This window comes from Ascidia mentula, chromosome 3, assembly GCF_947561715.1.
Source record: "Ascidia mentula chromosome 3, kaAscMent1.1, whole genome shotgun sequence".
NCBI classification, from domain to species: Eukaryota; Metazoa; Chordata; class Ascidiacea; order Phlebobranchia; family Ascidiidae; genus Ascidia; species Ascidia mentula.
In genome coordinates, this window is record NC_138568.1 from 18517719 (window position 1) to 18534708 (window position 16990).

Sequence of the window (16990 nt, forward strand, 5' to 3'; positions counted from 1 at the left end):
CGAAAGATCTGAAGTTTAACAGACGAAAATTTGAGATAGCGGAATTATTCGGTCAAAACTTGACCGGACAACATAAAAACAGTCGAGTTTTAACAAATAGCAAAAATTGGCCAAATTTTATTTTCGCAACAAGATATTAGTTCAGTTCGGATACTTGCTTCAGTGGTTTTCCTTTTAAGGGAAACGGCCTGGCGTTTGCACGTGGGGGGAACCAACAGACAGGAAACGTTAACAATCGCCCTTTGTCTAAACTCACGAAAAAACACCGTCGAAAAGGAAACTACCTGAAGGATTTTCGGAAGGATAAACCTTTTTTATTTTTCATTTTCAGGCAAATTTAAATATTTAAGCAAAAGATTTGTCAAAAAAATTACACCAAAATACGCAATGCGTTTCTCTTTTTTTCTGGTTCTCCTAATCCTAAACTGTACGGGAAAAAACGATGCTCTCTCGCTTCTCGAACGCATAGCGCATGGCGACTCCACCGCCACGGAAAGTTACGAGATATCGACCACCGACACCCAGTCAAGCGCGACTACTGCTGTTCTCTCAAGCGTGACCACTCTGGCGTTGAGCAACACCAGAGCGTCGACCATCGATCCGAGCGGCACGGAGACAAAGAAAACAGTAATAGTTGGCGGAGTGGCAATTGGATTGTTGCTTCTGATGGCGAGCGTGGCACATTTTTTCCGAAAGTTTTGCTGTGACTGCTGCTGTCCACCGCAGGTAGAAAATGAGAAGGAAGCGGCTGGCGAAGAGGAAACTGACAAAACGTGAGTTTTGTGAAATTTGTGTTGTTTTACGTTGGAAAGATGAATTCAAACCGGCGAATATTTCCCCATTAAAGCACAGACATGCGATTTGTTTGAGAAAAAACAAATTAGATACCTTCTTATTGGTTTAAAACTACGTTATTCAGATTTTCAACGAGGCATGTTTCCATTCCAATAATGTAAGCAATCTTAAAGAAACCGAAAACAGAATAAATAAGATTGAAATGTTGCCGAGGCCAGTTTGTATTTCATACCGGCGAGTGTTATTAAACCCACCAGTTTGTGTCAGATGTGTGTTAATACGCGATAAGTGCTTTGAAATCAACACAAGCAAAAACGTCAGTCAATTGGCATAAGTTTGTTGCTTTAGGACCAACTACAGAACCAATAGAGGCTTGAAACACGGCTGACATTTTTGGTACTTTCGCCGACATTCACTGTGGGCGGCGATAGCGTGACGGAAAGAGGTTGTTACCGTGAAAGGTTAAACAAGCGAGCGTTGGTTTTATGTGCGTTAAAGTGTCTTTAAGGGGAATTGTATACCCTCCTGTCTGGTTCGTAATTTCGCACTTGGCTTTTCCAGAATAGAAAGTGTTAGCTGCTATATTTGTGTACTGATGTAGTTAAAATGAAAGCTGTGTCCGAACTGTAAACTGCCTTGCCTGTATGCGAAAACGCATTTAAATGTTGCTTGTCGTCCTCGATTTGTGGCATTGGGGTCACACGCACCAAACGCCATCTGCGTAAATCCTTCTGTGAGAGCTTAAATCAATAAACCTGCATACTGCGGTCGGTAAAAGGAAACTATATGAAATCTAGTAATGGAGAATTACTTCTCGCAAAATATGTAGCTGTAATATAACGCAGCAATTTGGAGTTGTTGCCAATTTTGTTTTCCCGGTGTGCATGGCAACAATTGTCGTTAACTGAGCAACACCTGTCATTATTGGACTAACGCAAGGTCGCTCTTGAGCCCTATTGTATGGGCGTTTTCGAACGGGCATCGTCGTTACAGGTAAATACTCGCAATATTAAACGCCTTTCTACTAAGCCAGCAGTGTGATGCTTGGGTGATTAAATGTGACCAGGAATTGTCGTGCAGCTGCTTTGTAAAGCCAGTTCCCAGCATTGGCTTTATCAAGGGTCGTTTTCTGTCCTATCTTATCAATGCGTCTTTCAAATGTTGGTTATTATGACGTAGCACAATACCGCGTATGACGACATACGTAGCGATAACCGGTAACCGCTTCAGACGCGACAAGCGTGCTTGACTTTTCGATGAGTGAGCGTCGGAACTGCCTAACATGGTTTATTTTATTATCAAAGTGCCGAACAAGTCGCTGAATTAGTGGTACACCAACGTGAACACGACATATTAGGAAATAGCTTTACGTGCTGGAATTCAACAGATCAAGACTATTAAAACTTGGGACACGTCCTTTTAGCAAATACACAATTACCAAATATACTTGCGCACATTGTAAAGATAGGTACGCTTTCCATCGTCAGTAAATAAAATTGGTGATAAATAAAGCATATCCCCACATTTTTTGTGTATGTTTTCAGGCCTTTATGAAACAAACACATAAACCGGCAATTACAACTAACATCTTTTGAAGGAAATTTACGGAATAGAAAGTGAAACCTGGTAATTTCCTGTTTTGAGAAGCATTTTACTTGGTTCCTTATTTGTTGATCCACTGCGCTTGTGTTACCGTGCGAGGAGAAAACTGAAAACTCCCAACATTCCCCTCGATATAGTTTGGCATGAAGTTGGAAACCACAGAGTAGGTGTTTTTGCTCAACCTGACAACGTCAGACTCGGCGTGAGTGAAGTTGGCTGTTGCAAAACCGGTCAAGCGAATCGAGCTCGTTATATGCCTTACACGCTTCGTTGGGTTCCGCGAAATGCGATTCTTACGTTTCAAGCGGACGAGCCTCTATAATTCATTGAACAACCGCTTTCTGCACCAAAAATGGTGAAATGATTTTAGGAAGGCACACCTTACCGGTATGAAGCGGTTTGGGGTACATTAGGACAATGTATGAAAGGCGGATCTATAGCTTGATGAGGTTGGGCCGGGATTAAGTGGGTGGGACAAAGGACCGGGTTAGTTTGTGACACAAATAACCTCGATGATAGTTCGGTACTGCGTTGATTTTTTTTCCGGTCATGAACATTGTAGTAGAACAACCCGAAACGTCAAACAGGTGCGTTCAACAACATGCAAGGCATTGTAACCAATTTATCAGACTCTCAACTGTTTGTGGAACAAATGATCACAAGTACTCTGACGTTGGGTCTTCTGTTTCTTGAGTAGATTTAGAACAGCTCCGTTTTAAAACGTTTAACGTTTAACCAGAGACACCCAGGCAGACCCAGTCATTTCTTTCCAGTCAAATTATCCCAAAATAGCGGGAAAATAACCGTGGGTCACGCATGAACGATCAACTTAAGACCGCGAACCCTTCTTTGACGTCACAATCACGGTCTGGGGTCAGTCACCTGATTCAGGTGACCTTTGGTCTGGCTTTTAATTGACGTGTGTCGGATGGGAGGTGGAACGCCTCAAACTTTTTACCTTGGATTGATGTTAATCACTGCTTGTTCATATCTTATTTTCATTACACCACACTGATGTACACGACACCGCACAGCAAAACCCGTTTTTGGTTAAATGTTGCAAAATTGTTTCGTATACTCTAGGTGGAAATTAAGAGTTCTACAAGTGAATAAATTATTTTTTTTATAACTATTTGTGACACACAGCCGTTGAATTCGTTTATGTTCGTCAAGTACTTGACCACATTAACTCTGTTCTGTTTTCATTTCAGTCCCGAAGCATCGGATGAGATCTACGTCCATTACGATTTGTGGGAAAAAGAACCGGAAGTGAAAACGATTTCCGGAACCATAGCCCGTCTGACGGCGCAAGATGCAACACGTCATATCCGTCCAAAAGATCCAAGAACTGTGACGTCATACAGGCGTTCGTTCCGCCAGTTCGTTAAAGAAAGAGGAGGATCGACATCTAGCGACGGTGGCCTGCCTCGTTACTATGACATCACAAAGAACATGTCGGTCACGCGCGATTTGCCACCGTCTTACGGAGATTTGCCGAGTAGCTCTGGTCACGTGAACGAAACGTTCAGTGAAAACGAGTAAGTGTGGCGTCATACTTGCGTTTGTTACATCACACACCTCGAGCGTGCCTGGTTACTGATTTTTAACGTTTTTCTTGCGAAGTTTCTGGTGCGTTTTAATTGCGCTGGGCGTCCAGTGTGTTTGGAGGGAAAAAATGAGCAAGCTTACTTTGACAAGCGCCGCTCTTACACAAACTAATCGCAAGCACATTGCACCTGGCTCTAATTAACTTACCTATTATTACACCATAACCTTTCAAGTATTAACGAAAATGTTTTTGTATCAACGGAATTAGCGAATGGCAAAGAAACAATTGTTTTTAAGTGAATGCACACAGATGGCCACTGTTTCGACTTACTGGGTCTCTTCAGTGTAGCTTTGGCAACTTACGATCTTTCCCGCTATAGTCAAGCAAGACTTCCACTTTGTGGTTACTATGCAATCGCTATTAACCGTTAATTGGGTACAGATTCTGCAGGCTATTCAGCTGGCATAATCGTCGTACGTCGCCAAAGCTGTATTGATGAGAACTAGCACAGGTTAGAAAAAACCTTACCACATAAATGATTGGCTCTGTTGCGAAAACAAATATATCTCTACATTTTGTGTGTACTGCATTTAAAATTGCAACAAGCGTTAATTTTTGCCACAGCGCTGTGTTAAAAAACAGATTCACATTTTGCTAATATATGTTATGTGTATATTTATTGTTGCCTTTTTCACTGCCAACTTTTATTCAATTGCAGTTGTATCGTGTATTATTGTGCGTATACGATAAGTGGTATACAGATTTACCGCTCATTCCAGGCGTAACGTTGTTACTGACGCAGTTATATACCGTGGTATGCTTATTTGAGTAAACGGTTGAGACGACCTATTATTTAGCGTACAGACAGACAAATGGGTTTTATTCGTCCTATTAGTACTTCTGTCTGTCGCTTTAAATTCGTGATTACTGATTGTTTCGACGATTTTGTGCGACTGCGTTGTACGATTTCAATCACACTGTGACATCATGACAAATACACAAAATCGTCTTGTGGATGCAAATAGTTTTTTTAAAGGCGGCTTGAAACGGGTTGCTCTGCGATTGAAAAAGAACGCAAAACACAAACAGCGAAAATTACGTGAATTCATTCCAAATCAATTCAAGCTATGTACAAACTTTCTTTGAAATTGAATTAAATTAGTAGTTAAAAAATTCTAAATGCACTAACACAAAACAATGTAAGTAAACTTAATTTTCGATTTTTCATCAGGTTTGCTTTAAATTTGAAGAAATCGGGTTAAAATTTTTGATACACCGTGTGAGCTGCCAAAGACTCGCTCCCTATCCTATAAATAGACTTTGGAGGAGCGGTTGGGGCGCATACCGCGTTCTTCTGCCCCAGCGGGGTAAACACCAGTGTGACCAACAACAAGTAATGACGTCACGATACGGTTGCGCAACTGTTACGCAATTTGAGACAGGTGAGAGCTGAGTGGAATTTTGGCTAAACGCAAACATGCTGGAAAGAATCGCATTCTTTTGTTCTATTTCTTGCATTTACTTTGTTAAGAAGGTCGGCAGATCGGCCACATATTGCTTTTTTTCGTTTGGGCTTAACAGAATATGGCGAATCAAAAGTTGTCAGTTTGTAACCACTCTTTATGATACAGAGCAGAAGTTTCCAAATAGGTCGTCCCAGTCACATTGGCGCTTTGTTTGAATAATATTCGGCCATTTAGAGCCTAAAAAATATATTTTTAAAGGAGCTTTAAATATGGTATCCATTCATCATTTAATATTACGAAATTATCCTTTCAGCTTTTGCAGTTATCAAAAACGACGCATACCGCTCAAAGATTTCGTGTGGAAAATGCTTTGAGAAATTCTGAACTCAAATATTGCATCGTCATTGCGAATTGCGGTTTATGAATGGAATCCACCCAGAAAACCACAGGATTTTCTTAGCCCCACTCTTGCGAAACAAAATGTACTCGAACACGAAAGGTTCATCTTTCCACCTCGTGTGGTTTTGAACGGTGGTTCAAGTGTTATCTGACTGTGATCCCGATTTTTCAATTCTTATCTTACATTAGCAAAAGCATTCTGATGTCCTCTGAATCGCTTTATTCAGAATTTTTATTGAATTTTTATTTGAATATTTTTGATCAATTTTTTTGGTCCAGAGACAGACACAACTTACATTTTCCGAGTAAACATCCCGCTCAGGATATCTTGGCTTTTCAAGTAGTCATTAGATGGTTATGGCGTCAAGATAAAATCAAAACTCTGACTAATTTTCGTTTTGGAGAAACACCCTAACCTAATCACGTGTTGCCATGCCAACAGCGGCGTCGTTTTTCACCCACTGTTGTTATGTCTCAAAAGTTTATTATTTAGTATGATGTTTCAAGTCTACCAACCACAATTTCGAAGAGACATAATCACTCCGGCCCAGCACGTGCCATTTGTAGACGTTCTCATTTGATTTTTTTACAATAGTGTAAAATGCATGTTTTCATTACCTTTTGGTTGCATCGTTTAAACGTTCATCATTCTTTATTTATTGTGATTATTTCACATTTTATTTCACAAAGTGTAGTGTAAACACTGTTCGTCAACTCCATACCTTCGTGGCCCGATCGGCAAACTTTTTTATTTCACCATCACCCCTGATTTGCAAAATGTCACAATTTTGTCCCGAAAAGATAGTTTAAAGTTGAAATTCTGGTTTGTTAAAAGCTGTGCCGCAGTAAACAAAGTAACATTAAACTTAAATATAATTTTTTAGCTATTATTGCCAAGAATATTTTGACCACCAACTACAGTATAGAACACACTTTTCAACTGTATAGTGTAAAACTCCTGGTAATTTTTTTTAATTTTGGCCCATAGATCGGAAAAGAGGTCGCCGCCTGGCACAAAAGAATGTCGAGAATATTTTGGTCCCCCCCCCACAAAAAGCGCACAGTTCAAATTTTGGTTTGGTTTTTCCACAACAAACAAAGTAACGCTATAATATAAAATTTATGGCTAATCTTGCCAAGAGTAGCCTGCAATCCCTTCTACGTGCCATGTGCGAGACGATAACATCACCGAGCAAGATGTGCCGGTGATATGGCGCCCAAATATATACACAAGATGTAGATTAGACAGATGTGGGCACTCTGTTACATTTTACAGCATGGGACAAATATGTAGACTGGCCTTTGCACGAACTGGCGTGCCGATGAACCACATAGAGATCGTGTTACCTCGTATTTGGCTGTAAAACAAGGTGCAAGCTTGGATTTATTGAAGCTGAAACGCTATGACACCGGAATGCAAGCTAGCGTAAACTGTACAGAATGCATGAAACAATGAATATTGCACAAGTGCGATTTGCTAACTCAAAATGACTTAAAATATATGGGAGTAACAGTTGCTATACGTAATACACCAGCGTGTAATACTGTTCAGGGACATTTAATCTCATCACTTCCATCATCGCAATCTCTCAAGCCATCGCACCGTTTTGATTTGCTAATGCAACCACGCGGAAAAATACACGAGAGATCTTTGTAGCAGGAGCACTCGAACTTATCGGCCGGACATGTGCAGTTGCGCTCATCGGACCAGTCGCCACAATTGTTTATCCCGTCGCATTTTTGGAGTTTCCACATACAGCCACTTAATGACGTACAGTTTTGAGTTTGGTAGCAAGGGCACGGGAACTTGTAGGTTGGGCAGGTGCAATTCAGTTCATCACTCCAATCTCCGCAATGGTTGAATCCATCGCATCGATTTCTTAAACTAATGCAACCATTGCCAGTAGGACAGTCATTGCTTTTTCTACATGGACATTCGAACGTGTTAGCTGGGCATGTACAATTTAGCTCATCGCTCCAGTCTCCACAATCGTTACGCCCGTCGCATTGCTTTGATTTCCAGATGCAACCGTTCTTTATTGTGCAGCTCTGCGTTTTGTAACAAGCACACGCGAACTTACCGGCAGGGCATGTACAATTTGCTTCATCACTCCAATCGCCGCAATCATTGTGTCCATCACATTGCCACGACTTGCCGATGCAACCGTATCTTGTCTTACAGTTCTGAGTTCTGTAACACGGACACTCAAAGTTGTCAGCGGGGCATGTGCAGTCAACCTCATCACTCCAGTCATCGCAATCGTTGAGTCCGTCGCATTGCCACGCCTTGGTAATGCATCCACATCTTTCCTTGCACGTATTGGTTTTGAAACACGGACATTCAAACTGATATTCTGGGCAAGAAAGAGGCCTTCTCGGAGGGTTATTTCCTCCAACCCTGTTACAAGACACCAGCCCCATAAGCACGAGAGTCAGAAATAATTTCAGCATTTTTTACGTATGTTTCGGCTGCAAACAAAACAATTACTGTAACTAACGCTATCTCTAGCAATTCGTCTCCATTAATTTGCAAATGGCTGCGATGACGTCTGTCAATCTTATTCAGTTTGCGGTTCAACTTCAACGTAAGTTGCATTTTTGTCATTCTCAGGTTGTCAACCAAACCTTACCATGACATTACGTGACAATTGATTCCTTTGTCTGTCGGAAAAAAAGCAGGCAGCTTCGCCAAAGGAAGTTGCTGATGCAAGCGCTGCACTCAGACTGTTCTGCGTCAGCCAATCAGGAAATAGTTAAGCGGCAATTTAGCGCATTTGAGAACGTAGCACAATATCTTGCAGCATTGGTCAAGTTTAAGAATTCTCGAGAGTTAACATTTAGGTTGTCGGATAATTTCACTGAACCACAAGAAATCTGCTTGTTTTTCTAAACCATGCCCTCGCCGAATTAAGTTCTTGTAAAACTGCGGTCGGCCTTCGTTCCAGATAGTTCGCTGCACAACGCTGAGAATGGCGATTTGATTATTTGCAGGATTTACATGACAAATGGTAAACGTACAAAATGTTGAGAAATAAGAAACGACAAAAAAAATTTACTGCGTGGAAGATGGGATTTCAATACAAAACGTTTCAGTTAACCTTGAACTTGCGCCAGATCGCATTTCTACTTCTTGTAAGTCCTTGTTACTGTGGTTCGGTTGGATTAAAACTTTATGTTAAGATTGATGACGAAAGCAGGTGGCTTTGCGCCACCAAGCGGAAGACGTAATTTCGCAATAAAATTTAAATGCAGAAATATAATCGTATACAAGCAAACCGCCTCAAATAACGAACTCACTAAAACATATTTTGGTTTGGCGTAAATCTCGGAAAAGCATCGTCAGTGCTCGGCATACATGAAATAACACCAATAGTGATAAACATTAAAAATGTCCTACGACCAAGACGACATGTATCACAAGTGTGAAGCGACGTTATGTTCCAACACCGATCATGACATCATAGCGTGACAGCCAATCAAAACGCGCCGTTACCACGCGTTCACAAACTGCTGCGCAAGTTCGTAATCTAACAACTGCGACTTGGCTTTGGCACCGTTTCGGCTCTTGCCCGCTCTCATGTGGACGCGGCGCTTCAGGGTTTGCAGATCTACGTTGTAACCAACTGAAGAGAGGTCGTTCGACCTTTTATACTTGTCTGGAGATGTGGTTGGACTCTCTTCCGCTGTTAGTGTGTCGATCACACTGTGAGGACGCGCGCTCTGCCACTTGGGTGGGCGCGTGGGCGAGGTTCCACCGTTGCTTCCATAGTCACTCGTGCTGCTGGTGGAGCTGTAATAGTACAGAGAGGATAAAAAGTAATGTCGACGAGATAAATTTAGATGCAAACATGATCGGCGACTGGCAATGATTTTGTCAAATAAACAACACTCAAAAACATCAAAATTTTTTTTCCGATTGACATAAATTCTCTGGCGAAGGCAGTGTGCGTCCGTACTTACCCAGGGCCTGATTTCTTGTGATCATCTGTTCTTTTAAAGTTAAGTTCGGCTATCGGAGGTTCGGGAAGTTCTTCTAACGTTTCGTCAAAATCGCTGATCACCGTATCATCGTACAGCTGACGGCTCCGTGAAAGTACGCTTTGCGAGTGGGTCAACTTTCTTGGGTTTTTTTCGAGTTTACTCAGCTGCTTCTTAATCTCCCGTTTCGCTTTTGCCGTCCTCTGTCGCCGGTTGAAGCGATCGAAGAAGCTCAGATCGGTGCTGACAACATCGGAATTCTTCGGTTTTCCGAAGGTGAGGTCGGGTGTCGACATCGTCATTTTCTTCATGAAACTCATACTTCGCGATGGGCGGCGAACGTCGGATGAGCGGGACATCGTTGGTGGTTCGTAGCTGAGGAGGGGGGGTGAGATGTAAGGTCGGGTTGAAGCGGATGTGACGTTTGCAGCTGAAATGCACGGACATTTTGTTAATGTTGCGGTCACCAACTTTCAGGTTTTCAAGGATATCGTGTTTTAAGGATATCGTGGGAATTCAACCGCATAAAAACTGAGAACCAATAGAAATCATTCGCTTGGCGACGCAAAACGGAAGCGCTCACGTTTCACAGGAGCAAGCGGGACTGTCCCGAACTCGAGATGACCGTTGAGATGTTTAGCGGTTGGAGCAACTCCGTGACGCTGAAAGAAGTCGTCAGTATCCTCGTCCACCACCAGAAGATCCACGCTGCTCGATCCACGTATTTTCGCAATGATGAATGCATGACATTCCTAGAGCAAATGTCAAAAATGACTACAGGAATCAGCCTGAGCAGGTCTTAGATAAAACAGGACGAATAACATTGGGAATATAATACGCGTGACATTCCTTCACGAAAAAAATCCACTTTTACATTCGAATTAAATGGATTGATCACTATGTTGGGGAACTTACTTTTAGTTACTTCAATGTATAAAATGTAAGAGCAAGAGACAATTAAGCAAAAGATAACGCAGTCGTGTATCCTGGTGTCACGCGACAAGGTAGGATTACTAATTGTGGTGATTTCAGCTAACGTATATCGATCATTAGGTTCAGGTTCATTACTGCATGGCATCCAAGCAAAGGTTGAACAAAGCCACTTCTTCCGGCATTTCACCGGGAGATTAATCTTTGTCTGACGTTGCAGCGTTTTTTGTAATTAAATTAGAAAAAGCTACGGAACAAAAATAATATCAAGCCAAATAACGGAAATACTCTTTTTTGAATTCAAACTTTTGATGTAACCAATCGTTATACTGGAAGAGATATTTGGTAAAGTATACTAACCCGCTCAATATTAACGTCGTTTATTTCAATTAATCTGTGTCCGGTTCTCAATCCAGCAGCGTGAGCCACCCCACCTTTATCAACCGAACCGACGAAGTGACCTAATGAAAACAATACAAAATAATTGTTTAACTCAAGGCCAGACAAACTTTACAATTGCAAGTCGCGAGGTGGCGCTCGCAAGCCTGTTGCACTTGGTCAGTGTGTCGAGTTCACGTATCGCAACTTACCAACTGTACCGCGTAGTTGTTGTCTGTACCTTCCCGGTTCCGTACGCTTCGATTTTCCAACTGTTTGGAGAATGAAGTCGAAACCCTGAGGAAAGACATCGTGATTAACTGATGAAGGACAACCAGACTTTAATCAAGTTCTGTGCAAAACTTGCATTGGCCCTTACGCATTGTATAATATTGCAATGAAATAAATCGGTAATTCCCAAAAGATTTAAACAAAACACAAGCTTTAGTTTTGAAGCCGGATTTAGTTTTTTTGGGGGGAATTTGATGCATATAAATTTAGAATTTGGGGCTTTTACTTGTACAACATCGCAATAACTTAATTCTTTTTACCACTAAAATTCCGAAAGGAACATTTAAACACAAGATTTTTTTAACACAAGAATTTTTTTAACACCAGAAGAGAGAAATTTATTTCCGCGTTGGAAATTGTACACAAGCCAGTTTTTTGAAAAAGCGTATTTCTACCCCTGGGACTTCTGCTGTTTACAAATATGTTTTACGCGCGCACTTTTGTGTTCCGCGTAACTCACGTCGTTTTTCTTGTGTACGGTGATCAACTTCGGTCGCAGGGATTCGTCACAATTCTCAAGAGGTCGAACCGTCATTCCGTTGCCAGGCTTCCGGAAGTAGTCACTTGCCGCGTTGCTATGGACGACCATGAGCTTTACGCTTTGCAAACCTTTGAAACGAAACAGCCATGATAAAAATAATAAGGGACACAAACTAAATAATAATATGAAGAGAGCTGTAGACAGGACCACTGTTTTGGGCAATTAGGTTTCATCAGTGCAGCCTTGTGTCTTACAGCGATCCTGCCGGCAAACATATTTCTTTATGAAATTATGATTATTTGAACAAAATATCACTTATCGCGGATTTCCAAAAGCTTTGCTCACTTTTCGCATCGGAATAACTCATTGCAATACCTAATGTTTATCCATAAAACCACAGGCATTGTTAATAATTAGTTGTTGTACCTTGCAACCTTTCCACCACTTCCTTGTGTGATTCACGTTCCACATTTAAACCGTTCACCTTTGAATATAAAACAAGAGTTTATGAACGAATGAAACGAAAATAATTCTCCACTCACCAATCGCTAGAATTATTTGTAAATTTTAAATAAATAACCAAGATTAAGCAAAAGGCATATGTTTTTAACACGCTTTTATGGAACTTAAAGCTGCCTTTTGCTTAATCTTGGTTATTTGTTCAACCTAAATTCACGATTTTTGTCCAGCTTTAAGGTCCATTACAACGTGTCACATACAAATATATCGAAGAAAATTAATGAACTGAAATAAGTTAAAACCACTAGGACAAAAATCAGCACAGTCACGGCTTGCGTGGAACTGCGAGCCCACGAACGACGCCAGCAACAAAATTCTTGGAGTGTTTAGAACAAGTACCACACCCACGATATTTGGGTAATTACAGGCGTGGGGCGATAATAATGGCGCGTCGCGATAACGCCAGGCATTTCCGAACGTCGCTTTTGTGACGTAACCATGTATAGTTTGAGGAAGAACGAATGGTTCCTTGAATACGAATATCGGTTTGTTTTTTTCCTAATTACGTTGTTGGAATGCTCGTGATTCTGTGCGTGGCTGTGAAATCTACGTACGCTGTATTTCCATTTAAGGTTATAGAATAACGGTTCTAATTAGGTTATAAAAAGTCAGGAAAATAGTGGCCTTGGATTGAATTTGGATTATTGGTAAATTTGGCCTCCTGTACGCTCGCTAGATTCCTGCGGCACAAATACGGAAATGTCAATTCCAAGGGTGTTTTCACAATCCGTTTTGTATGGATTTTTGACAAACATAAAACGATTCTAATCAAATTTGGGGACACAAAACGTTGATTCAATTTAATGAATAGGAATTCACGCCTAACCTATTTTGCAATTATGCAATCACACGCAGTGCAGTTGCGTAAGGTCGAGTAAAATACCAGCAGGATCATGAACCACTCTACGTAACTGCGATGCTCTGGAATGTTGAAAGACTTCGAAGAAATTAATCCAAAAACGTATTTGCACGTTACGATGTTTTTAAGCGTTATTGGCGTGGAATATTTCGTAAGAGATTTAAAATACATGCTTTTTTTTCTTTTCGCAATAGCAGTTACAGTGGAATGTGACAGCAACCCAACCGATTTTTTTTGTAGATGCAAGACCGTTTTTTTTCTGAAGTCTCTGTTACAACAAAATCCACATCTAGTCTATAAACGTTCTAATGAAATATCTACAGCGGCGGTTTAAACCGGAGTAACCCTTAAATCACGTTGACCCGAGGTTGTTAGCACGCTCATGTAACGTTTGACCGTAAATAACCTCAAAGTCATTTCAATGACCCTTGACCCGGTTAGGAGACGCGTGCGTGGTGTTTTATGGGTGCAATTTAACACGGAGGGTTTTAAAAGGATTAGAGTTATAATGTTTTGCAAATGGAAGTTGTTGGATCATAAAATCATACTCCTGTCTATGCCTAAAGGTCGTGATATTTAGGTATTGGGCCACGTTTGATTGACAAGCAATCGCATTTAAAGCAATTAAACCCGAAAAATGCTGGGAGTAAACAGAGTTTAAAACTATTTGCACATCACATTGAAATGTCTAAACTCATCACAAGGTTTGCATGAATGTCAGTCGAAATACGAGTGGTTAAAAACTGTTCCCAAGAATTTGGACAAACGGGTTTTGCAGCTAGATTTTCCTGAATCTAGTTGGTGACCAAACACGGATTTTTTGTTAAATTCAACTCAACATTGCAGTAGGTGTCCACATTTTCCATTCGACAAACTTTTATTATCATTTATACAAAACATAAAAACGTGATGTTGTTTCGTTCTTCGAGGCTTAGAATGCTACCTCTTTGTCGAACCAATCCAAAACGCATTACCGTAGTTGAAGAGGTTAATGCGCAGTAAAGAAAAACCACACGAACCTCTATAATCTTGTCCCCGGGCTCCAGGTTAGCTTTGCTTGCTGGAGAGCCTTTCAACACATGCAGTACGTACGTGTCTGTGGTGTCTGTCTCGCAACAAAGAATGAACCCGAATCCATTCTCTCCTGCACACAATTCAACACCAAATAATGATCCGGATTATCCCAAGTATTTTGTTGAGATTACAGATCATTTCTACCAACAATTTGATCCTAATGAGGCAGAGATCCGAATTCCAAACTGGGTAAACTGCTTACCTTTCTGGATGTGACAAACCCGTCGTTTTCCCTCCATATTTCAGTGTGCGTAAGGACACGGAAACTATACAGTTTTTTTAAATGACAGTATTTTGAATAAATTCTCCCTAAAACATAAAAAATAAACTTTGATTAAAATGACATTTTAAATCTCATGTGTCCCAGCTGCACATCTATTGCAAAAATTGTTTGGACTTTGTTTTGAAAACAAAACATACCAGAAAGTAATATTGCATGATGGTCTTAGTATAATTTTGACAAATAGCTGTTTTTTATTGCAAAGCGCTGATAATGCACAGCTTAGTTTTGTAGATATAAGCTGATCCATAAACTATCTATGTTCTTCAAATTCTGAAAACAAGTTCACTAAATTTGTGTTTAATACAAACGACCTGTAATACTTGCACACAACATGTGAGTAATTTACAGCCTTTTTTGTTCAAATTCAATTAAATCCGACATTGTGGCTTCCTCAGAACCACGCACAAAAAAGCATCCAGCATCAGTACAACAAAAACCGCAAGTAAAATTTCCTCGAAACGTGATCATTTCCAGCTGGTGATGGATCGAGAAACGCCGTGACCGAATCTTTCGATCTCGTGCGACAAGTTGACTCCGCGGACGAAGTTTCATTCCAAGTTACCCAAAGTTTTACATGACTGGGCAGAACACAACAGGTTCTTTTTCCATACTGAAGGTTTATGGAATAAGTGGAACTTTTTCCGAACGTACACAGTGTTTTGTGTTATGAGATCCATAGCTGGTTGTTGTTACATTGCAACTGAACCCAATTGAAAACCAAGGCGACGAAAGAAATACACTTTACGAATTTAGGCGAAAAATTTGCGCCAATAAGTTTTTTGACAAACAGCAAGTGTGGCAAAAATATATGCGTGCATTTATCTCAATTAATGCAAATTTTCCATTCACAAAAACAGCGAGAGTTCCTGCATGGGATATTATTTTAACACCTTTGAATAAAAGTTCTGTCAGTCCGGACATAAAGAACACTTGGAAGTTTCGACATGACTCCTTACGCTAATGGTAACCCAGGTGCGTTTTCACAGAACGCGACATCACGGGGTGACGTACGTTCCGCTTGATTACATTTCTCTCTTCGCTTCGTTGCGCACCGCCTCCGCGCGTTTTTAAGAAAGATGTCACGACTATCTCCATTTAATCATCGCATATGGCGGAAACATTGACTTTCTTTTTGTATCTAATGATATGAAATGTTTGACACAAACACTCTAAAATCGCTTGCCAATGAGCAAATAATGAAGAGTTGCTATCCCACGCCAATGGCTCCCTGCTACATTTTATGATTCGTAAAAAGGCACCGATTCCACGAAAAGTACATATCTGCTAAATATAGGCTTTCAGGCAGCTCATCGTTGTAAATCTGTTAACTGGAAACACATATGTCGAAGTTACATATTCAAAACATTTGAAGACCTCCGGCTTTCTCCATATAAGTCAGCATGTTATGAGATACATGTAAGTATTAAACCTCTGCTTTACGAACCTAACCATGTTAAACTAACTAACTAACCGACACTTAAACCATGTTTACAACAACCTACTGGGTGCAGTGTAATTTCACTTCTGTCGACCAAAGCTCTAGTACAGCGGTGCACAACCTGCGGCCGCGGACGCTATTTTTTGCGGCCGTGCACATTTATATCAAAATATATGCATTGGCGGCCGTCGTTGCTTCTGAAACTTGTTTTTCTAAAAGAGTTAGGCTTTTAATTAGGACCATTTCCATTTCCGCGTTATACACATTCGTTCGATGTAGCGAGTAGTAACTGGTGCAGCCACCGAACTCGAGACAAAGCGCAACAATACGGATGGTGACGTCATAAAACATTGATTGCATATCGGTGAATTGTCATGAACGCATGTACAGTTGTCGAAAAGCTAAACAGCGGAATCGCTCAGTCATGTCGCTGAAACGCAAAAGGTTGTTAAAAAAAGAGAAAAGGGCGTTTAATCCCAAATGGGAAGTGGATTATTTTATGATGGAGACGTGAACCTAGCGTGCAAGAACAAGGCAGTCATTGAATAATTCGACATTTCATTACATTGTATACAATATATTATAATATACGTAATTTGGCAAATGTAAATAATAAATAGTGTACATTTTTCAGGTATGGAATCATTTCCATTCCTTTCTAATATTGCTCACGTCAACTTGTCGTAATTATCAGGAGTATATCGTTGAAAAAACAGTATATTCAGTGGCGGCCGTTAGCACACAGTGGTGTGTGTGTTGCGGCCGGCAATAGAAAAAAGGTTGTGCACCCCTGCTCTAGTATATGCTTACCAAGCAAATGCCTGAACGCCTGGGTGGTTCCAAAGCAGCCAGAACCACGGACAGTTACGCCGCACGCTTCGCTGTGCACGAAGGTCTCGGTCGAAAACAGAATATAAACGCAGCCTAACAAAAATCGCCTGTGGCCAT

At 40.8% G+C, this 16990-nt stretch overlaps 3 protein-coding genes across 3 annotated transcripts; 1 reads left to right on the plus strand and 2 right to left on the minus strand.

Annotated features, from left to right (window-relative positions):
* The first annotated feature begins 302 nt into the window (after positions 1 to 302).
* On the plus strand, positions 303 to 4960 carry LOC145894067 (uncharacterized). The gene is made up of 2 exons (XM_082982507.1): positions 303 to 773; positions 3609 to 4960. The coding sequence occupies exons 1-2, from the start codon at positions 388 to 390 to the stop codon at positions 3937 to 3939; spliced, it is 717 nt and encodes a 238-aa protein (XP_082838633.1). The 5' UTR covers positions 303 to 387; the 3' UTR covers positions 3940 to 4960.
* A 2217-nt stretch (positions 4961 to 7177) lies between these two features.
* Positions 7178 to 8276, minus strand: LOC145895055 (uncharacterized). The gene has a single exon (XM_082983802.1). The coding sequence runs from the start codon at positions 8260 to 8262 to the stop codon at positions 7360 to 7362; it is 903 nt and encodes a 300-aa protein (XP_082839928.1). The 5' UTR covers positions 8263 to 8276; the 3' UTR covers positions 7178 to 7359.
* Positions 8277 to 8787: 511 nt separating this feature from the next.
* LOC145894903 (Na(+)/H(+) exchange regulatory cofactor NHE-RF1-like) lies at positions 8788 to 14632 on the minus strand. The gene is made up of 9 exons (XM_082983572.1): positions 14524 to 14632; positions 14267 to 14391; positions 12296 to 12353; positions 11849 to 11997; positions 11310 to 11394; positions 11080 to 11180; positions 10373 to 10541; positions 9772 to 10219; positions 8788 to 9601 (listed from the first exon to the last, which is right to left on the minus strand). Exons 1-9 carry the CDS (start codon positions 14558 to 14560, stop codon positions 9301 to 9303), a joined length of 1473 nt encoding a protein of 490 aa, XP_082839698.1. The 5' UTR covers positions 14561 to 14632; the 3' UTR covers positions 8788 to 9300.
* Positions 14633 to 16990: the final 2358 nt, after the last annotated feature.